General features: G+C 40.2%; 1 protein-coding gene across 1 annotated transcript in view; it reads left to right on the top strand.

The window, feature by feature from the left end:
• Positions 1–19,524, top strand: part of cdin1 (CDAN1 interacting nuclease 1) — a gene marked incomplete at its 3' end in the record, with an annotated part of 63,074 nt that extends 43,550 nt beyond the window's left edge. Inside the window, 6 exon segments of the mRNA NM_001076722.2 lie at positions 6,836–6,915; positions 8,148–8,197; positions 10,623–10,690; positions 14,024–14,089; positions 14,531–14,634; positions 19,486–19,524. Of these exon segments, the coding sequence (NP_001070190.2) occupies positions 6,836–6,915; positions 8,148–8,197; positions 10,623–10,690; positions 14,024–14,089; positions 14,531–14,634 (368 nt within the window).
• Positions 19,525–19,828: the final 304 nt, after the last annotated feature.

The raw sequence follows: 19,828 nt of genomic DNA, 5'->3' as shown, positions 1-19,828 counted from the left end.
GTTAGGTTAAAACAATAGAGTTTTTGTGTCGTTTCTAGTCCAAATATCTAAAGATTTTTCATTTAAAAAGCATTTTCTAGACAAGCACAACATGTAAAGTTTTTTTTTTCAGAAATAATAAATATAATAAATAAGAATAATTTAATAAATAATAATAATAATAATAATTTCAGAGGTTAAGTGAATTTTTAAGACAAAATGCAAGACAAAAATAATCTGCCAATGGATTCAGCAAAATAAACTAGATTATTCAGCTTGTTTTGAGGAAAAACTCAATAAATTTTGACTCATCATTTCTAAAAACAACACTATATGTTTCACCTGTCTAGAAAATGCGTCTTGATTTTAGGAATTTGTAGATCTTTGGACTAGAAACAAGACAGAAGAGCATTTTATTATCAGCACAGGGCATTCCTTTTAATCCTTTAACCACGCTGTTGTTTCACAACATCTTCATTTTGAATCCAAATGTTTCCACAGCGTGCTAGTTCCCTCAGAAATACAGCTTTTAAAGCAAAACCACACCCTTTGGAATTGCGTCAAAAGCAGTAGCGATGTCTCTCGGTGTAGCTGTGGGTCTGGTAATGGTTTCCTCATCCTGCCTCTTTTTTTTCTCTTCCCCGCCGCCTCATTCATCATCTCATCAGAGGTTGTTAAAGGTGGCTGTGTTTTTAGGTAAACAGCTCCCGAACATCTCCCGACGGAGCGCGTCTTCTCAGATAAGGACTCAGCCTCGGTCGGAATTTATGTCGACGCGAGACAATTACATTAAATAGTGTGTGTGTTTACAGCGGCGTCTTTAATAAATGCACGCTTCTTCTGGGCTCTGTTGTTATTTACTGCGGCGCTTTCGCGCGCTGCAGATCTGGCCGCTGCAAATGGCATTACAGCCCGTGATGAATGAGCGTTAGAGTAAACTCATTTTAAAAACAGCCTGATTTATGATCTCTCCGGCCTCCATTTTCATCAGGTCAGTGCTCTGGATGAAACCGCACAATGTCAGCCGCAAGGTCACGCAGGTTTTTACGATTCTCCCTAACCCCATCGCTCAGAAAAACCGAACGGACGGTCATTGGTGTGTGTGTGTGTGTGTGTGTTTGAAGCAGGTGGTGTTGTGTGATGTGTGAAATGCGATGGTGGTCAACCTCCAATTACGAGTCCTGGTAAGACAAGGCCTTTAATGGCGGCTGCTAGCCTTCGGGGAGCTCTATTACACACTGCTGTTTTGCAGGACCAGCATCAAATCTATAAAAGTACCATTAAGAAGGAGAAAAAATCAATCAAAATGCCATTAAAGCGGAATAAGTTGCCAATATTGCTGATGTGGTTGCGGCTTCTTTGATTTTCCCTCAGATTATTAGGCGCAGCGGCCGGAGTGACTTTGTTAAGGGAAACGAGTGTTGTTGGGGAGTAATACGTCTCCCGGCTTCATAAAGTTTGCGGCCTCATATTTCCCGCTTTATTGATTATCCATTATCATTTGTCATGAGGTGTCCTAACTCAAGGGGAAATATAGCTCTCTTCATCGCCGAGCCGAGCGCCGTATGGATCTGCGTGTGAAGGTAGCAATCTTGGAGAAAAATGAGCTGAAAAACAAGGCGCCGCCGGTGCAGAGGAGTGCTGACGCCGCTTTGTTCTCTCGCTTCTTCTCGTCCTCCTTCAGAACCAGAAAGAGCAGCTAGCATTTGTGTGCTGTGTAGAGAGACCTGTGTGTGTGTGTGTGTGTGTGTGTGTGTGCTGAAGACAGGAGTGTGTAATAAGAATTGTAACGTCACGACAGCTCAAGGTGCAAACACATCCTGCCCTGTACTCAATATCATAGAAACGTCTGTAGTGCTGAAGACACTATTGAGCAAAAACCACATCTCAGTCATGCACAATACTATTAATAAGACTACATTTTGCATCTGATCCTGTGCTTTTTATAAAGAGTCAAATCTTTAATTAAACAGCTGATGGAGTATACACTAACCTGCACATTATTCAGACACTAGATGGAGACAGACAGAAACAGCTGATGGAGTATACACTAACCTGTGCATTATTCAGACACTAGATGGAGACAGAAACAGCTGATGGAGTATACACTAACCTGTGCATTATTCAGACACCAGATGGAGACAGACAGAAACAGCTGATGGAGTATACACTAACCTGCGCATTATTCAGACACTAGATGGAGACAGACAGTCAGAAACAGCTGATGGAGTATACACTAACCTGTGCATTATTCAGACACTAGATGGAGACAGAAACAGCTGATGGAGTATACACTAACCTGTGCATTATTCAGACACTAGATGGAGACAGAAACAGCTGATGGAGTATACACTAACCTGCACATTATTCAGACACTAGATGGAGACAGACAGAAACAGCTGATGGAGTATACACTAACCTGCACATTATTCAGACACTAGATGGAGACAGACAGAAACAGCTGATGGAGTATACACTAACCTGCACATTATTCAGACACCAGATGGAGACAGACAGAAACAGCTGATGGAGTATACACTAACCTGCGCATTATTCAGACACTAGATGGAGACAGACAGTCAGAAACAGCTGATGGAGTATACACTAACCTGTGCATTATTCAGACACTAGATGGAGACAGACAGAAACAGCTGATGGAGTATACACTAACCTGCGCATTATTCAGACACTAGATGGAGACAGACAGAAACAGCTGATGGAGTATACACTAACCTGCACATTATTCAGACACTAGATGGAGACAGAAACAGCTGATGGAGTATACACTAACCTGCGCATTATTCAGACACTAGATGGAGACAGACAGTCAGAAACAGCTGATGGAGTATACACTAACCTGCGCATTATTCAGACACTAGATGGAGACAGTCAGAAACAGCTGATGGAGTATACACTAACCTGTGCATTATTCAGACACTAGATGGAGACAGACAGTCAGAAACAGCTGATGGAGTATACACTAACCTGCACATTATTCAGACACTAGATGGAGACAGACAGAAACAGCTGATGGAGTATACACTAACCTGCGCATTATTCAGACACTAGATGGAGACAGACAGTCAGAAACAGCTGATGGAGTATACACTAACCTGCGCATTATTCAGACACTAGATGGAGACAGAAACAGCTGATGGAGTATACACTAACCTGTGCATTATTCAGACACTAGATGGAGACAGACAGTCAGAAACAGCTGATGGAGTATACACTAACCTGTGCATTATTCAGACACTAGATGGAGACAGACAGAAACAGCTGATGGAGTATACACTAACCTGCGCATTATTCAGACACTAGATGGAGACAGACAGTCAGAAACAGCTGATGGAGTATACACTAACCTGCGCATTATTCAGACACTAGATGGAGACAGACAGTCAGAAACAGCTGATGGAGTATACACTAACCTGTGCATTATTCAGACACTAGATGGAGACAGACAGTCAGAAACAGCTGATGGAGTATACACTAACCTGCACATTATTCAGACACTAGATGGAGACAGAAACAGCTGATGGAGTATACACTAACCTGCGCATTATTCAGACACTAGATGGAGACAGACAGTCAGAAACAGCTGATGGAGTATACACTAACCTGTGCATTATTCAGACACTAGATGGAGACAGACAGTCAGAAACAGCTGTTGGAGTATACACTAACCTGCGCATTATTCAGACACTAGATGGAGACAGACAGAAACAGCTGATGGAGTATACACTAACCTGCGCATTATTCAGACACTAGATGGAGACAGTCAGAAACAGCTGATGGAGTATACACTAACCTGCGCATTATTCAGACACTAGATGGAGACAGTCAGAAACAGCTGATGGAGTATACACTAACCTGCGCATTATTCAGACACTAGATGGAGACAGACAGAAACAGCTGATGGAGTATACACTAACCTGCGCATTATTCAGACACTAGATGGAGACAAACAGTCAGAAACAGCTGATGGAGTATACACTAACCTGCACATTATTCAGACACTAGATGGAGACAAACAGTCAGAAACAGCTGATGGAGTATACACTAACCTGCACATTATTCAGACACTAGATGGAGACAGACAGAAACAGCTGATGGAGTATACACTAACCTGTGCATTATTCAGACACTAGATGGAGACAGACAGTCAGAAACAGCTGATGGAGTATACACTAACCTGTGCATTATTCAGACACTAGATGGAGACAGAAACAGCTGATGGAGTATACACTAACCTGCGCATTATTCAGACACTAGATGGAGACAAACAGTCAGAAACAGCTGATGGAGTATACACTAACCTGCACATTATTCAGACACTAGATGGAGACAGACAGAAACAGCTGATGGAGTATACACTAACCTGTGCATTATTCAGACACTAGATGGAGACAGAAACAGCTGATGGAGTATACACTAACCTGCACATTATTCAGACACTAGATGGAGACAGACAGAAACAGCTGATGGAGTATACACTAACCTGCGCATTATTCAGACACTAGATGGAGACAAACAGTCAGAAACAGCTGATGGAGTATACACTAACCTGTGCATTATTCAGACACTAGATGGAGACAGTCAGAAACAGCTGATGGAGTATACACTAACCTGCGCATTATTCAGACACTAGATGGAGACAGAAACAGCTGATGGAGTATACACTAACCTGTGCATTATTCAGACACTAGATGGAGACAGAAACAGCTGATGGAGTATACACTAACCTGCACATTATTCAGACACTAGATGGAGACAGAAACAGCTGATGGAGTATACACTAACCTGCGCATTATTCAGACACTAGATGGAGACAGACAGAAACAGCTGATGGAGTATACACTAACCTGCACATTATTCAGACACTAGATGGAGACAGTCAGAAACAGCTGATGGAGTATACACTAACCTGCACATTATTCAGACACTAGATGGAGACAGACAGAAACAGCTGATGGAGTATACACTAACCTGCGCATTATTCAGACACTAGATGGAGACAGTCTTAAACAGCTGATGGAGTATACACTAACCTGCGCATTATTCAGACACTAGATGGAGACAGTCAGAAACAGCTGATGGAGTATACACTAACCTGCACATTATTCAGACACTAGATGGAGACAAACAGTCAGTAACTTCAACTGTAAATGTATTGAGTTATTATTAACCAAAGCAATGTAGTTGTGTTTCTTGTAGTTATGCTCCAGATTGACTTGAAGGAATAAGTGCAACAGGATTATCGACCCCTAAAGAGACGATCGATCATGTATTCAACATCACTGTATATTTGAGCTGAACACGGCCTCGCATTTCCCATTCTGCATCATGGCTGGTGTTTGGCGTATGGATATATCATTAGAACGACACACAATGATTCAATCCATTAAATATGAGTGTGATTGTGTGTTGCAGTAATAGAGAATCAATCCAAGGGCTTGTGAGATGATTTATAATGTTAGCACAGCACGGATGGAGTTAATAATGCAGAATATTCATCCACACGCAAACCTGCTATAGATTCATAGCGGATTCACTGCAAAATAATGATTCTTTTAGTTTCCAAGACAAAAACCAAGCAATACTTCGCTTTTGTCTTGCGTCTAGCCCAAATATCTAAAGATTCTTAAATCATGAAGCATTTACTAGACGAACAAAAACATGTCCTGTGTTCAGAAATATTGAGTCAAATTAGGGTGAGTTTTTCCATTTAAACAAGCAAAATAATGTTATATAAAAAAGTCAAATAAAGCATCAAACAAGGGATAATGGTGACACACTCACCGGCCACTTTATTAGGTACACCTGACTAGTGCCGTGTTGGACCCCTTTTGCCATCAGCCATCAGAAGATGGAGACACTGTGCTCATAAAGGGATGGACATGGTCAGCAGCAATACTCAGGTAGGCTGTGGCGTTGATGCTCAATTGGTACTAATGGACCCAAAGAAAATCTCCCCCACACCATTACACCACCACCAGCCTGAACCGCTGATACAAGGCAGGATGATCCATGCTTTCATGTTGTCTGAGCCGAGCATCCGAATGTGTCGGCAGAAATGGAGACTCATCAGAGCAGCAACGTTTCTCCAATCTTCTATTGTCCAGTTTTGGTGAGTCTGTGTGAATTGTAGCCTCAGTTTCCTGTTCTTAGCTGACAGGAGCGGCACCCGGTGTGCTCTTCTGCTGCTGTAGCCCATCCGCCTCAAGGTTGGCGGTGTTGTGTGTTCAGAGATGCTCTTCTGCAGAGCTCGGTTGTAACGAGTGCTTATTTGAGTTACTGTTGCCTTTCTATCAGCTGGAACCAGTCTGGCCATTCTCCTCTGACCTCTGGCCTCATCAACAAGGCATTTGCGCCCACAGAACTGCCGCTAACTGGATATTTCCTCTTTGTCGGAGCATTCTCTGTAAAGCCTAGAGATGGTCATGCGTGAAAATCCCAGTATATCAGCAGTTTCTGAAATACTCAGAGCAGCCCGTCTGGCAGCAACAACCATCGTCTTGACCATGTCTACATGTCTAAATGCACTGAGCTGCTGCCATGTGATTGGCTGATTAGACATTTGCATTCAAGGGCAGTTAGACAGGTGTACCTAATAAAATGGCCGGTGAGTGTGTATATGACCTATAAAATGAAAAACTAATAAAAACTGTACAAATCTTCATAAATAAAACATTTTTAGCATTTGTGTTGCGCTTGTTAGGATAAATAAGACTGGATCCCACATTTTATCACATTTTGCAGAGTTCCCAGAGGTGGCATGTCTAATTCTGTCCAAATATAAAGTGGTGGTGAGTCCAAGAAGTCAGTCAGGATTATTTTCTGTCTCCGTCCGCAGCTTCCAGACAAGTCCTCAACAACATGCTGCGTGAGCCGTATTTAATTCCAGATCTGGTGTTAGCCAAACACATCGAGCAGGTATGATCAACACACACATGCTTTATTTCTCTATTTGATTCATTCCTCAGCAGGAGATGTTTAGCAGAATGTTTATGTTGCTGTTTTTACAGCCTAGTGGAGTCAGGCTTGGACCAAACGCCTTAAACTACATTCATAACAGTGCCATTTCGGAAAAATTACAGAAGAATGGATCACTGCGTTATGAAATTAATTAATTAAACAAAAGTCTATTGTCATTAAAATAGTTTGATTTGCAAAATCATTGAATGTTTAATTTGATACACACAAAAATGATACACTAATTAATTTGATACACACAAAAGAAATGACATGAGGATGAGTGAAATAATATATATATATATATATATATATATATATATATATATATATATATATATATATATATATATATATATATATATATATATATATATTCAAATACTTAATAAGGAATATATTTATATATTATTTAATATATATATATATATATATATATATATATATATATATATATATATTGTAAATAATAAGGAATATTCATAAAATAACTATTTTATTTTATTTTTTTCTATAAAAAATACATATGTATTTCTAAATATTTATTAAGGAATAATCATAAAGAATTTTTTAAAAAAATTTTAATTCAATTTTATTTATAAAAAAACATCTGTATTGTCACATATTTAATTATGATTAATCATAAAGGAACTTTATTTAATTATGTTTATTAAAATTATATTATGATCAATGATAAAGGATTAACTTCAAAATTGTATTTAATAAAATTATATTTAATTTTATTTATAAAAAAAAATACATCTGTGTCACCAAATATTTAACTATGATTAATGATAAAAGAACTTAATTTTATTTTTTTATTATTATTTTTTTTATTAATCATTGTCTTTTTTAAAAAGGTTGACTCAGTTTAACAAATCATAAAAAAAGAAGAAAAAATATAATTAGGATTTTTTTTACAGTGAGTAAAATCACAGGTCAGCAGCTTATTAATAATAACGTTACTTTTGAGACAAAAAACAATAATTCACAAATCCGAGTCAACACACACAAATCTGTACAGTTAAAGATGTAATCTGCTAACCTCTTTAATTAGTGCTCAGAGATGTTGTTCAGTCTGAATAATAGGCGTGTAGGTGATGTGTGCTGGCGCACCAGTGCATGATGGGTGTTGATAATGGATGGCGAGGGGCTTGTGTCCTCCTGACTGTAATATTTTTCCCTCTTTTCAGTGCACAGTAAATGACTGCTGTTATGGACCGCTGGTCGACTGCATCAAACAGTATCCTTCCCATAAAACTTTAAGCCCGAAATTGACGAGGAGCCATTCGCAGGGCTGAGATTCACCTGACATAAAAGTGTGTGTGTGTGTGTGTGTGTGTGTGTGTGTGTATATGTATGTGTGTGTGTGCAGCTCTTTGTTCACAGTCTGCATCATACAGTGTTTCACAGCTAGAAGCCCTCACTGTCTGTGTTTGTTCGTTTGTGTGTGTGTGTGTGTGTGTGTGTTTGTGTGTGCGCGCCTGTGATTGTGTGTGATTTTTCCTCAAATGCACACAATTATATTTTAAAAGATTTAAACTCTAAATTGTTGTCGTGTTTTAAAAAATATATGTTTAAACACTGAGGGCGATTGATATTTGATGTGGTGTCATTGTTTTGTGAAATGCTTATATCAGATATTATCCAATGTTTTTTGTTACATTTTTACACACACACACACACACACTGAATTTTTTGATCTTGTGTGTGTGTGTGTGTGTGTGTGTGTGTGTGTGTGTGTGTGTGTGTGTGTCTCAGACTCATCTGTGTGTGTGTGTGTGTGTGTGTGTTGGGTGAAGGGTCACGGTGTTTCTCTGTCTGTGGTCACTCATCCCCATCCCTCCACCCTCTCTCTCCATCTCTTTTCACGCGTCAGCATTCATTTACTCTCTGCATCTGTCCGGGTTCATCATATCGCCCACAGAAACGCCCCGTGACTGACACATCATCCACAGACGCCCATCAAGACACAAACACAGTCTACAATATGCATTTCTGACACACACGCTCATTCTATCATTGTGATGGTTTGGCTGCATGTGTTTTGTATGCTGTTATACTGTTGTACTTGATGGAAATGCTCAAACTACCACCTATCAACACCACAAACACTGAGAGCTCTAACTACCACCTAACAACAACACCACAAACACTGAGAGCTCTAACTACCACCTAACAACAACACCACAAACACTGAGAGCTCTAACTACCACCTAACAACAACACCACAAACACTCAGAGCTCTAACTACCACCTAACAACAACACCACAAACACTCAGAGCTCTACCTACAACCTAACAACAACACCACAAACACTCAGAGCTCTAACTACCACCTAACAACAACACCGCAAACACTCAGAGCTCTAACTACCACCTAACAACAACACCGCAAACACTCAGAGCTCTAACTACAACCTAACAACAACACCACAAACACTCAGAGCTCTAACTACAACCTAACAACAACACCACAAACACTCAGAGCTCTAACTACCACCTAACAACAACACCGCAAACACTCAGAGCTCTAACTACCACCTAACAACAACACCGCAAACACTCAGAGCTCTACCTACAACCTAACAACAACACCGCAAACACTCAGAGCTCTAACTACCACCTAACAACATCACCACAAACACTCAGAGCTCTAACTACCACCTAACATCACCCCTGCAAACACTCAGAGCTCTACCTACAACCTAACAACAACACCGCAAACACTCAGAGCTCTAACTACCACCTAACAACACCCCCGCTAACACTCAGAGCTCTACCTACAACCTAACAACAACACCACAAACACTCAGAGCTCTAACTACCACCTAACAACACCCCTGCAAACACTCAGAGCTCTACCTACAACCTAACAACAACACCACAAACACTCAGAGCTCTAACTACCACCTAACAACAACACTGCAAGCACTCAGAGCTCTAACTACCCCAAACAACACCCCTACAAACACTCAGAGCTCTAACTACCACCTAACAACACCCTTGCAAACACTCAGAGCTCTAACTACCTCCGAACAACAACACCACAAACACTCAGAGCTCTAACTACCACCTAACAACATCGCTACAAACACTCAGAGCTCTAACTACCACCTAACAACAACACCGCAAACACTCAGAGCTCTAACTACCACCTAACAACAACACCGCAAACACTCAGAGCTCTAACTACCACCTAACAACATCGCTACAAACACTCAGAGCTCTAACTACCACCTAACAACAACACCGCAAACACTCAGAGCTCTAACTACCTCCGAACAACAACACCACAAACACTCAGAGCTCTAACTACCACCTAACAACATCGCTACAAACACTCAGAGCTCTAACTACCACCTAACAACAACACCGCAAACACTCAGAGCTCTACCTACAACCTAACAACACCCCTGCAAACACTCAACTACACTCATTCTGATATTACTACAAGCTCATTCTTTTGCTGTTGCCATAGCAACCTTTCTCAGCTGTCCGGGTGTCTCCTGGCAGGGAGCATTTAGAAGTGGACTTGGGAAAGTTGACCATCCCACTTTTAATTTGCACCTCAGTTCCCCCGAGAAGCGAGAGCAGTGAACGCGAGAGTTTGTGACTGACATAAATGAGCAGATTTGTGACGTTTGTCCTTAACCACATTCCCCCAGTGCCATCGGTCTGGAACATGAAGACACTCTGAGAGACAAACTCAGAGAGAGAAACCTGTCGTTTTTAGGTGAGTCTCCTGCTGCTGCTTCAACACAGGACATTACATCATTTGACCCTTTCCACAGCTGCGAGACAGGCCATACATATGGATCTCTATATTGATCAAGTTAATAACTACACAAGCTGCAGTCTCAAACTAACTAGCTTCTGTTGAGTTTAATATAGGTTACAATTCAATCCACATATGCCCGTTTGTTTGTTTGTTTGTTTGTTTGTTTGTTTGTTTGTTTGTTTGTTTGTTTGTTTGTTGGTTGATTGTTGTTTTTTGGTAAGGGTAGGGACAGGTTCACCAGTATGTGTAAGTTAAAGCATCAGTTATGTTTATGGGTTAGAGAATAGTTTAATGGTATGGATACTGTAAGTTAAGGAGTCAGTTAGAGACTGGTTTAATGGTATGGGTAAGTTTAAGAGTCAGCTAGAGACTGGTTTAATGGTGTGGGTAAGTTTAAGAGTCAGCTAGAGACTGGTTTAATGGTATGGGTAAGTTTAAGAGTCAGCTAGAGACTGGTTTAATGGTATGGGTAAGTTTAAGAGTCAGCTAGAGACTGGTTTAATGGTATGGGTAAGTTTAAGAGTCAGCTAGAGACTGGTTTAATGGTATGGGTAAGTTTAAGAGTCAGTTAGAGACTGGTTTAATGGTATGGGTGAGTTTAAGAGTCAGCTAGAGACTGGTTTAATGGTATGGGTAAGTTTAAGAGTCAGTTAGAGACTGGTTTAATGGTATGGGTAAGTTTAAGAGTCAGTTAAAGACTGGTTTAATGGTATGGGTGAGTTTAAGAGTCAGTTAGAGACTGGTTTAATGGTATGGGTAAGTTTAAGAGTCAGTTAGAGACTGGTTTAATGGTATGGGTAAGTTTAAGAGTCAGCTAGAGACTGGTTTAATGGTATGGGTAAGTTTAAGAGTCAGCTAGAGACTGGTTTAATGGTATGGGTAAGTTTAAGAGTCAGCTAGAGACTGGTTTAATGGTATGGGTAAGTTTAAGAGTCAGTTAGAGACTGGTTTAATGGTATGGGTAAGTTTAAGAGTCAGCTAGAGACTGGTTTAATGGTATGGGTAAGTTTAAGAGTCAGTTAGAGACTGGTTTAATGGTATGGGTAAGTTTAAGAGTCAGTTAGAGACTGGTTTAATGGTATGGGTAAGTTTAAGAGTCAGCTAGAGACTGGTTTAATGGTATGGGTAAGCTTAAGAGTCAGCTAGAGACTGGTTTAATGGTGTGGGTAAGTTTAAGAGTCAGCTAGAGACTGGTTTAATGGTATGGGTGAGTTTTAGAGTCAGCTAGAGACTGGTTTAATGGTATGGGTAAGTTTAAGAGTCAGTTAAAGACTGGTTTAATGGTATGGGTAAGTTTAAAGGTCAGTTGTGGTTATGGATTGGTTTAATAGTATGGGTAAATTGAAGGGTCAGTTGGGATCAAGGATGGGTTTAATGGCATGGGTAAGTTTAAATGTCAGTTAAGATTAAGGGACAGGATAAGGGTGAGTCAGGGATTGGTTTGATAGTATGGATAAGTCTTAGGATGGGTTAATGGCAGGTTTATTGGTAAGGTTACGTTTTTGTTTTGCTAAGGTTAGAGAATGGTTTAAAGGTTTGTGTAAGTGTAAGGTTTGGTGATGGGATTAATGGTATGGGTAAGCTTTATAGGTAGGTTCATTACAGGTTTATGGGTATGGTTAAGTTTTAAGGTCGGTTAAGCATAGACACGGGTTTAATGTTATGGGTTAGAGACAGATGTACTGCTGTGGTAGATTAATAACTGGTGTAGCTATGTTGTTGTGTGTATCTGCAGTACATTACAATAACTTATCTAAATGTCCATTTGTGTGTGTGTGTGTGTGTGTGTGTGTGTGTGTGTGTGTGTGTGTGTGTGTGCGTGCATGTGTATTTTTTTGTTTTATTTTATTTGTTTAGATTGGCATGTTCATATAAACAAATGAAAACATATAAATAAAAGCTTAATAAATATTTATGCGCATAAATAATACGTTTGACCTTAAATCTTTTTATATATATACACTTTCGCCTGTTACTCTGTGGCAAGACTTGATATCCTTTTTGGCGTAATCGCTCTTCTTTCTCACCTCAGCTCAGTTTGCCTTCTGTCTTTTAGTTTATTACTTTTTTATGACTGGAGGTTTTGACATTTTGTTAGGATGTTGAAGAAGTACAGCAGTGCATTATTAATAAGACGTGTCCTGACAGAAGTCTATCTGGATGATCCTCCCAGTGTGCATTGCTCATCTGCAGATTTCATGCATCTACAGTAGTGTTTGTCCGGTCAGCGGCGTGCGGTTCAGGTGTGAATGAGAGCGTCTGACCCTACTGCAGGCGTTTGGGCTCACGGGGCACCACACTGCAAATAAACAATGCTGTTCTTTACTTTATTCTTTATTTAATTGTGGTTTTTGTTAAACCCTTCAATTCAAGGAACAAGGTCCAAAGCAAAAACAATGGTATGGCATGTTACAACTTTGAAGTAAAATAAGAAGTATATAGTAGATATTTGGACTAGAAACGAGACAATAAGTCCATGTAAAAAAGCATTGCAAGGCCTGATAAATGGATTGTAAATGAGCTGGGCTTCAGCTGACACACACCATTAATTGTAATCAAAGGTGATGTGTGGAGATGATCCTCAGGCCGAGTCCATGTCAACAGTGTGTTCAGAGAGCCAGTGTGATTTAATGGAGAAATCAGCTGTTTGACCACGACTCAAGGACAATGGCTGAGGTCACACATATCACTGATGAAACACACACACACACACACACACACACACAGCATGTGCAGCGCCAGCAAACATTACACTGATGAAGAGGCTTCAGTCTTTCCTCTGTTCACTTCACCGAGGTCAAGTCTGCGGCTGTTTTTAAAGCTGTAGTGTCACCATGAGCACATTTAATCCACACTTCAGCACAAATGGCCTGAAGCCTTCCTGTACATCACTGCACTATGCACTAATGCAGAAATGGTACTTTGAAACAACTTTAAATAATGACTTGCTATAGCTCAGTATTTGAGTTTTACCCAAAATGAACTTTGGTTCAAGCTTTAAAGTAAATTTCATCTAAATCAGAAAAATAACATTAAGATTAATAACATAAGATTATTTGACTCAGCCCATTGGCAGATTATTTAGCTTATTTTAAGGAAAAACTCACTTTTTATAAACAATTTATTATTTTGCACTAGAAAATGCTTCTCAATTTCAGAGTTTTGGGTAAAAACAACAACAACAACTCTACAGTAAGTGTGAAAAGCATATTTGCAGTGTATGCTGGAGGACTGAGCTCAAACAGAACTGATCACCCCAACAATCCTTCTGAATGTGTTTTGGCACAGATGAGAATCAGCTTCGGGTCAAAGGATACGACAAAACCCCGGACATCATCCTGGAGGTGCCGATCGGTGAGTTCTGCTTCTCTCATCACCGTCTCTGTGTTTACCTGCTGCTTGGTGACACTAACCATAAAGACCTATAAATAATTAAATGTCTTCATTTGGGCGACATGAGGTCCTAGTGGTCAGCACTGTGGCCTCACAGGTCAGTGGTTCGAGTTCACGCTGGGTCAGTTGGGGTTTCCGTGTGGAGTTTGCATGTTCTCCCTATGTTGGTTTCCTCTGGGTGCTCTGCCGGCAGAGCTGTGAGAAGTGAAACGCTATTGGCTGATTTTTTTTAAATGGGAGGAGCTAGTCTATGCCCCGCCCACCCTTCATGTTTCAGTTGAGATTATGCCAAACATCAGTCAAACATGCACATTTTAAAGCACTTCACATGAGCTTTAAAGGATGCTGTGCATGTTGTGTTGTGTAAAGTGTTAAAGTGTGTGTTGTTGTCGTGTTGTTCAGCTGTTGATGGCCACATCGTTCACTGGATCGAGAGTAAAGCTTCATTTGGAGACGATCACAGTCACAACACATACCTGAACGAGCAGTTCTGGAGCTACTGCAACAGGTCAGACGCACACACACACACACACACACACACACAACTGAAGCAGTTCACCAATAAAGAAAGATCGAGAGCTGGATTATGATTGTTCTTGTAATTAGTCATTGTTGTTCATTTTAAACAGTCACAGATATATACACTGTAAGAAACAAAATCGTAAAAAAAAAAGGTCAAATGACTGGCAGCTTTGGCTGCCAAACAAAAACCATAAAATTACGGTAAAATGTCTTTGTTGAAATAAAGTGCAAAAAATAATAAATCTACAGATATTTTCATTAAAATGTTTACAGAAAAACACTGTTATTTTACAGACTTTTCCTAGATTACGATCAAATCCGTTCAATAAAGGTATACACAAAGAGTTTTATAAAGAAACACTGTTATTATACAGACTTCTCCTAGATTATTATGATCAAACATCATCAATAAAGTGACTGAAAAGTTCAAAAGTTCAAGAGAAAACAATGTTATTTAAAAGAATTTTCCCTAAATCATTACGATTAAACACCTTTAATAACATGCCATTTTTTTTACGTTTTTTTTTTTTTTACAGAGCAAGTAATTACAATTTATTACTTTAATTTACGTAATTTTAAATGTACTTAAAAAACAGGAAAAAACATTGTGAATAATATGTCAGACACATTGCTGTAATTTGTCATTAATTATATAGTACATAAAATAACAGTCAAGCCGTTAATTTACAGATAATGTTTGTCATTTTCACAAACTTTTGAATATAATTTAAAATAACAGAAAAAATACTGTATAAATAATACTATAATTTCCCTGTGTAAAAACACAAATGTCAGTAATTTGTCTTTAATAATAAAGTACCTAAAATGAAAGTCAATTGGTTAATTTAGAGAGATTTGTTGTCATTTTACTAAGTTTTGAATATAATGTGAAATGACAAAAAATTACTGTTAAAAATGTAAGGATATTTTCTGTAAAATTAGATTTTTTTTTTTACAGTGTATATCTACACACATGTAGGCATTATGTGGATGTGTCCCCATACTTTTATTCTGTATTGTTTGTGTTTGTGCAAGTGTGTGTGTGTGTGTTTAGACTGGACCTGCTGTCATGTCTGCGCTCTGCTTGTCAGATCGGCTTTGGCATGTCAGAGTAATGTCAGGCCCTTCAGAACGCTCCTCTCAGAGCTGCTTGTAATTTTTAATTGACATTTAGATTTGACATTTGCGCTGCTCTGGGATCAGCTCGTGTTGTCTGCTCTCCTCCGTCAGACCGCTTCATCTCTCCTGTTTAGATCAGTCAAATAGTGAAAAGGTCAGCGAGTTTCTCTCCTCTGACCCTCCCAGCATCACGCCGCTCTCTTCAATTAGTGACCACCTGTACTCACACTCACACACTCCTGTCATTTACACAACACACTGTTAATGTTGCACTGCTTTATTTTACAAGATGCATCTCTGATGTGTGTGTGTGTGAGCTGAGAATACAGTAGCACACAGATAATGTTGACCCTAATTGTGGCGTTTTGGTGACTGTCTCTTTAAATGCAAATGAGAAGTGCTCTATTTAGAAGAGGGCGGAGCTACAGACAGCTGTGCATCAGCATAGTGGCAGATGTGAAACAGCAGTGTGTGTGTTGTGAGTGCTGGTCAGGTGTGTGTTCATGCTTCTGTCAGTCTATGTCGCTCCTGTCGCTGTTCATCTAGAACTCCACATCTATAATCCTCTGAGTCTATGCTGACATGATCTTCAGTAGCTCAAACACTCTAATGGCTAATGGACAGACGGCTGCTTCTCACTCAGGCCTGCTGGAGATGCTAATGAGATGGGCACTAGTGGGCGGGGCTTTCCCCCCTCTGATGACACGTACAAAGGGAGAACGTCAATCACAGTGTTTCCTTCATCATCTATTCCAGCATATGTTTTGCACAGTGGATGCCCCTCCAGCTGCAACCCAGTACTGGGAAACATTCTCACACACACACTCATACACTACGGCCAAATTAGTTGATCAGTTCCCCTATAGCGCATGTGTTTGGACTGTGGGGTAAACCGGAGCACCCGGAGGAAACCCACACCAACACAGGGAGAACATGCAAACTCCACACAGAAACACTGACTCAGGGTATATACAGGAATCAGAGAGTGAAATTCAATACCTTTAAGATGATTTAAAAGACTCTTCTCATACATTGTAAGACCTCATCGCCACTCTGAACAGTAGACAATGGAGACATTTTAAAAACAGTGTTTGTGTGTGTGTGAATGGAAGTGTATGGGTGTTTCCTGGTGATGGGTTGCAGCTGGAAGGGCATCCACTGTGTAAAAAATGTGTTGGATAAGTTGGCGGTTCATTCCGCTGTGGCGACCCCTGATTAATAAAGGAACTAAGCGAAAATGAATGAATGGATGGATTTTTCCCAACATTAAATTAAAATGAATAAAATCCATAACACAATTAAAAACTGCACAACAGAACTGTAAAAACTTTAAATGAATATTTATTAGAAAATGTAAGAACTATAATATTACCTCACAGATAAATCTCTCAGCGTTTTCCTGCATCTGAAATATGAATTAATCCTCAGTTCCTCCATAAAAGCAAGTAAAGTGAGAGATGGAGATGAGCTTTTTTTTCTGCAAAACACACAACTAATTTCCTCTCCGAACGCGTCAGCAGCGGTCACATTCATCATGCAAACAACAGTGTGTGTGAGAGCTGAAGCCGGTAATAAAGCGTGGTCGGTGGAGTCATGGCTAATGATGCTTCAGCTATAAAGAGGAGGATCTGATGCTGAAAACGCTGCACATTCTCATCAATCTCAGCCTGACGGATGGATGTGTGCTCCTAATTGAGTTATCCATCTACTCCGCTTCATGTTGCATTAAAAATTATTCAGCTGATAGTGAATGTTAAGCACATAATAAGGCTGGTGTGTGTGTGTGTGTGTTTTAGCGGAAGTGGGAGAGGTTAAGTGTGTCATGTAATCAGACAAGACAAACCCATGCTGTAAATGTGGAAATACATGTGGAAATGGAGAAAATTGTAAGCCCCACAGTAATTTCTGATGTTATTTGTCACGTACACAGTGTGATATATGCAGTGAAGTGATTATACAGCCGCCTGTGACCTTAAAATCAACAAGAAACTAAAATAATATCAATAAGAATCTAAATCTTGTAGTATAATGCTGTTTACACCAGACGCATGTATGAGTAAGGCATGCTTTTTGCATGTAAACAGACGCGTGAACATTTTGAGTTTACTTGCTTCATTCCTGCATCAAATTCCCTTGACAAAACATGCAGATTCGCATCATGTGTAGGGCTTCTGTCTGCCCGGTGACCCTAGCTTCCTTGCTAAATGGCTAACATGGATTATATTGAGAGATCAGCTATGCTTATGTGCTTTAGGAAGGCTGAAAAACAGCGCAGATTTGTTCGGCGCCGTGTCCGAGTGCACTAGATCCTTTTAAAGTTGCAGCCAGCTCTGCGAGTTCATCAACTCGTTCAGAACTGTTGTGTGATTTCGGCAAGAGGATTTCCCTCGGGACACCAGCAGCAGGTGCTACGTCATAATTACACCCCTACAAGAGCAAGCTATTGATTGGTTACTGCGCACAAATGTCTGCTGGAGTTCAGATTTACCAGCTCCAGTGATTCGTGCAAAACGCTCAACTCACGCCGCGCCATTCACGCCACCTCATTAGCGCGTATCGCGCCACAGGATGTCTATTCAAGTCTTTGTATTGATTACCATGTAAATCACTCACGCTTGACGCTTCTTCTGTGTCTGGTGTGAACGCAGCATTTGGAAGGTTGAAAAACAGCGTAGATTTGTTCAGCGCCTTGTCTGAGTCCACTAGATGCTTTCAGAGATGCAGCAGCTCTGTGAGTTCGTCAACCTCTCCAGAATCTGAACCTGGACAGTGGAGGCTTTCAGCGGTGCTTCAGACTGAGCTGAACCCAGTGTGATGAACTGTTTACCGGTGTCGGCAGGAGGATTTCCCCTCAGGACACCAACAGCAGGCACTACGTCATTATTACACCCCTACAAGAGAAAGCTGATCGGTAAACACAGCGCGAATGTCCGCTGAAGTTCAGATGTTTCATCTCGAGCGATTCGCGCAAAATACTCAACCCACGCCGCTTCATTCTCGTGAACCGCGTCATTCATGCCACCTCATCTGCGCTTATCACTTGCACTTGCAATTGATGCCTTTTCCACGTCTGGCGCTACGTCATAATCACGTCCCTACAAGAGCAAGCTCCTGATTGGTTAACCATTAATTGGTTAACCTTTTTGTAATAAAGTGTGCGGTGCATACGGAGAGGAAAGAGTGTATCTTGCAAGTGGTTTGTCAAACCCACTCACCTGGAGCACACTCAGAACAACACAATATCAGAAGTACACAAATCATGCAACATTTTCTTTGTTTTTGTGCTAAATTCAGATCAGAGAATAAGATCAGAGAATCATGAAGTCATGACAAATGACAGATTAAAAAAAAGATGTTTGTTTGTCTTTTTCCATGTGTATCTAAAGGCATTTCTGTCTAAATTGTCTGTGTTTTTACTTCTTATACTCCATAATTTAGATTCTAATTGATATTATTTTAGTTTCTTGTTTATTTTAAGGCCACGGGCGTCATTTCACTGCCTAAATCACACTGTGTACGTTACGAATAACATCAGAAATGATTGTGGAGCTTACAAGTGTCCATAATTGCTGCAGATTTCACAAACACACACACACACATATTCACATAAACACACACACACACACACACACACACACACACACACACACACACACACACACAAACACACACAAACACACACACACACACACACACACAAACAAACAAGTAAACTATGTGTGTGTGTGTGTGTGTGTGTGTGTGTGTGTGTGCTGTCAGGATTTGACACACAGATGATGAATGTTCATATAAAGCGCAGTACGGCTCATTTGTCCGGTCGGTCACTCAGGGTTAATACTCTCACTTTCCTCAAATATATATATATACAGTATTGTGTTTCCCCGTGTGTGTGTGTGTGTGTGTGTGTGTGTGTCTGTCTGAGATGGTCCACCCCATCATTTGTGTTGTGTTTGTTCTTTTGCAGACATTGTCTGATGTCAGTCGTTGTCAATAGCATTACCGTCCTCATAACATCATCTATTAGATATTAGTGAAAGAGCACGCGAGTAAAACATCCTG

The sequence above is a fragment of the Danio rerio genome, chromosome 17 (genome assembly GCF_052040795.2).
Source record: "Danio rerio strain M-AB ecotype USA chromosome 17, GRCz13ab, whole genome shotgun sequence".
NCBI lineage: Eukaryota > Metazoa > Chordata > Actinopteri > Cypriniformes > Danionidae > Danio > Danio rerio.
This window is presented reverse-complemented; position numbering and strand designations above follow the sequence as displayed.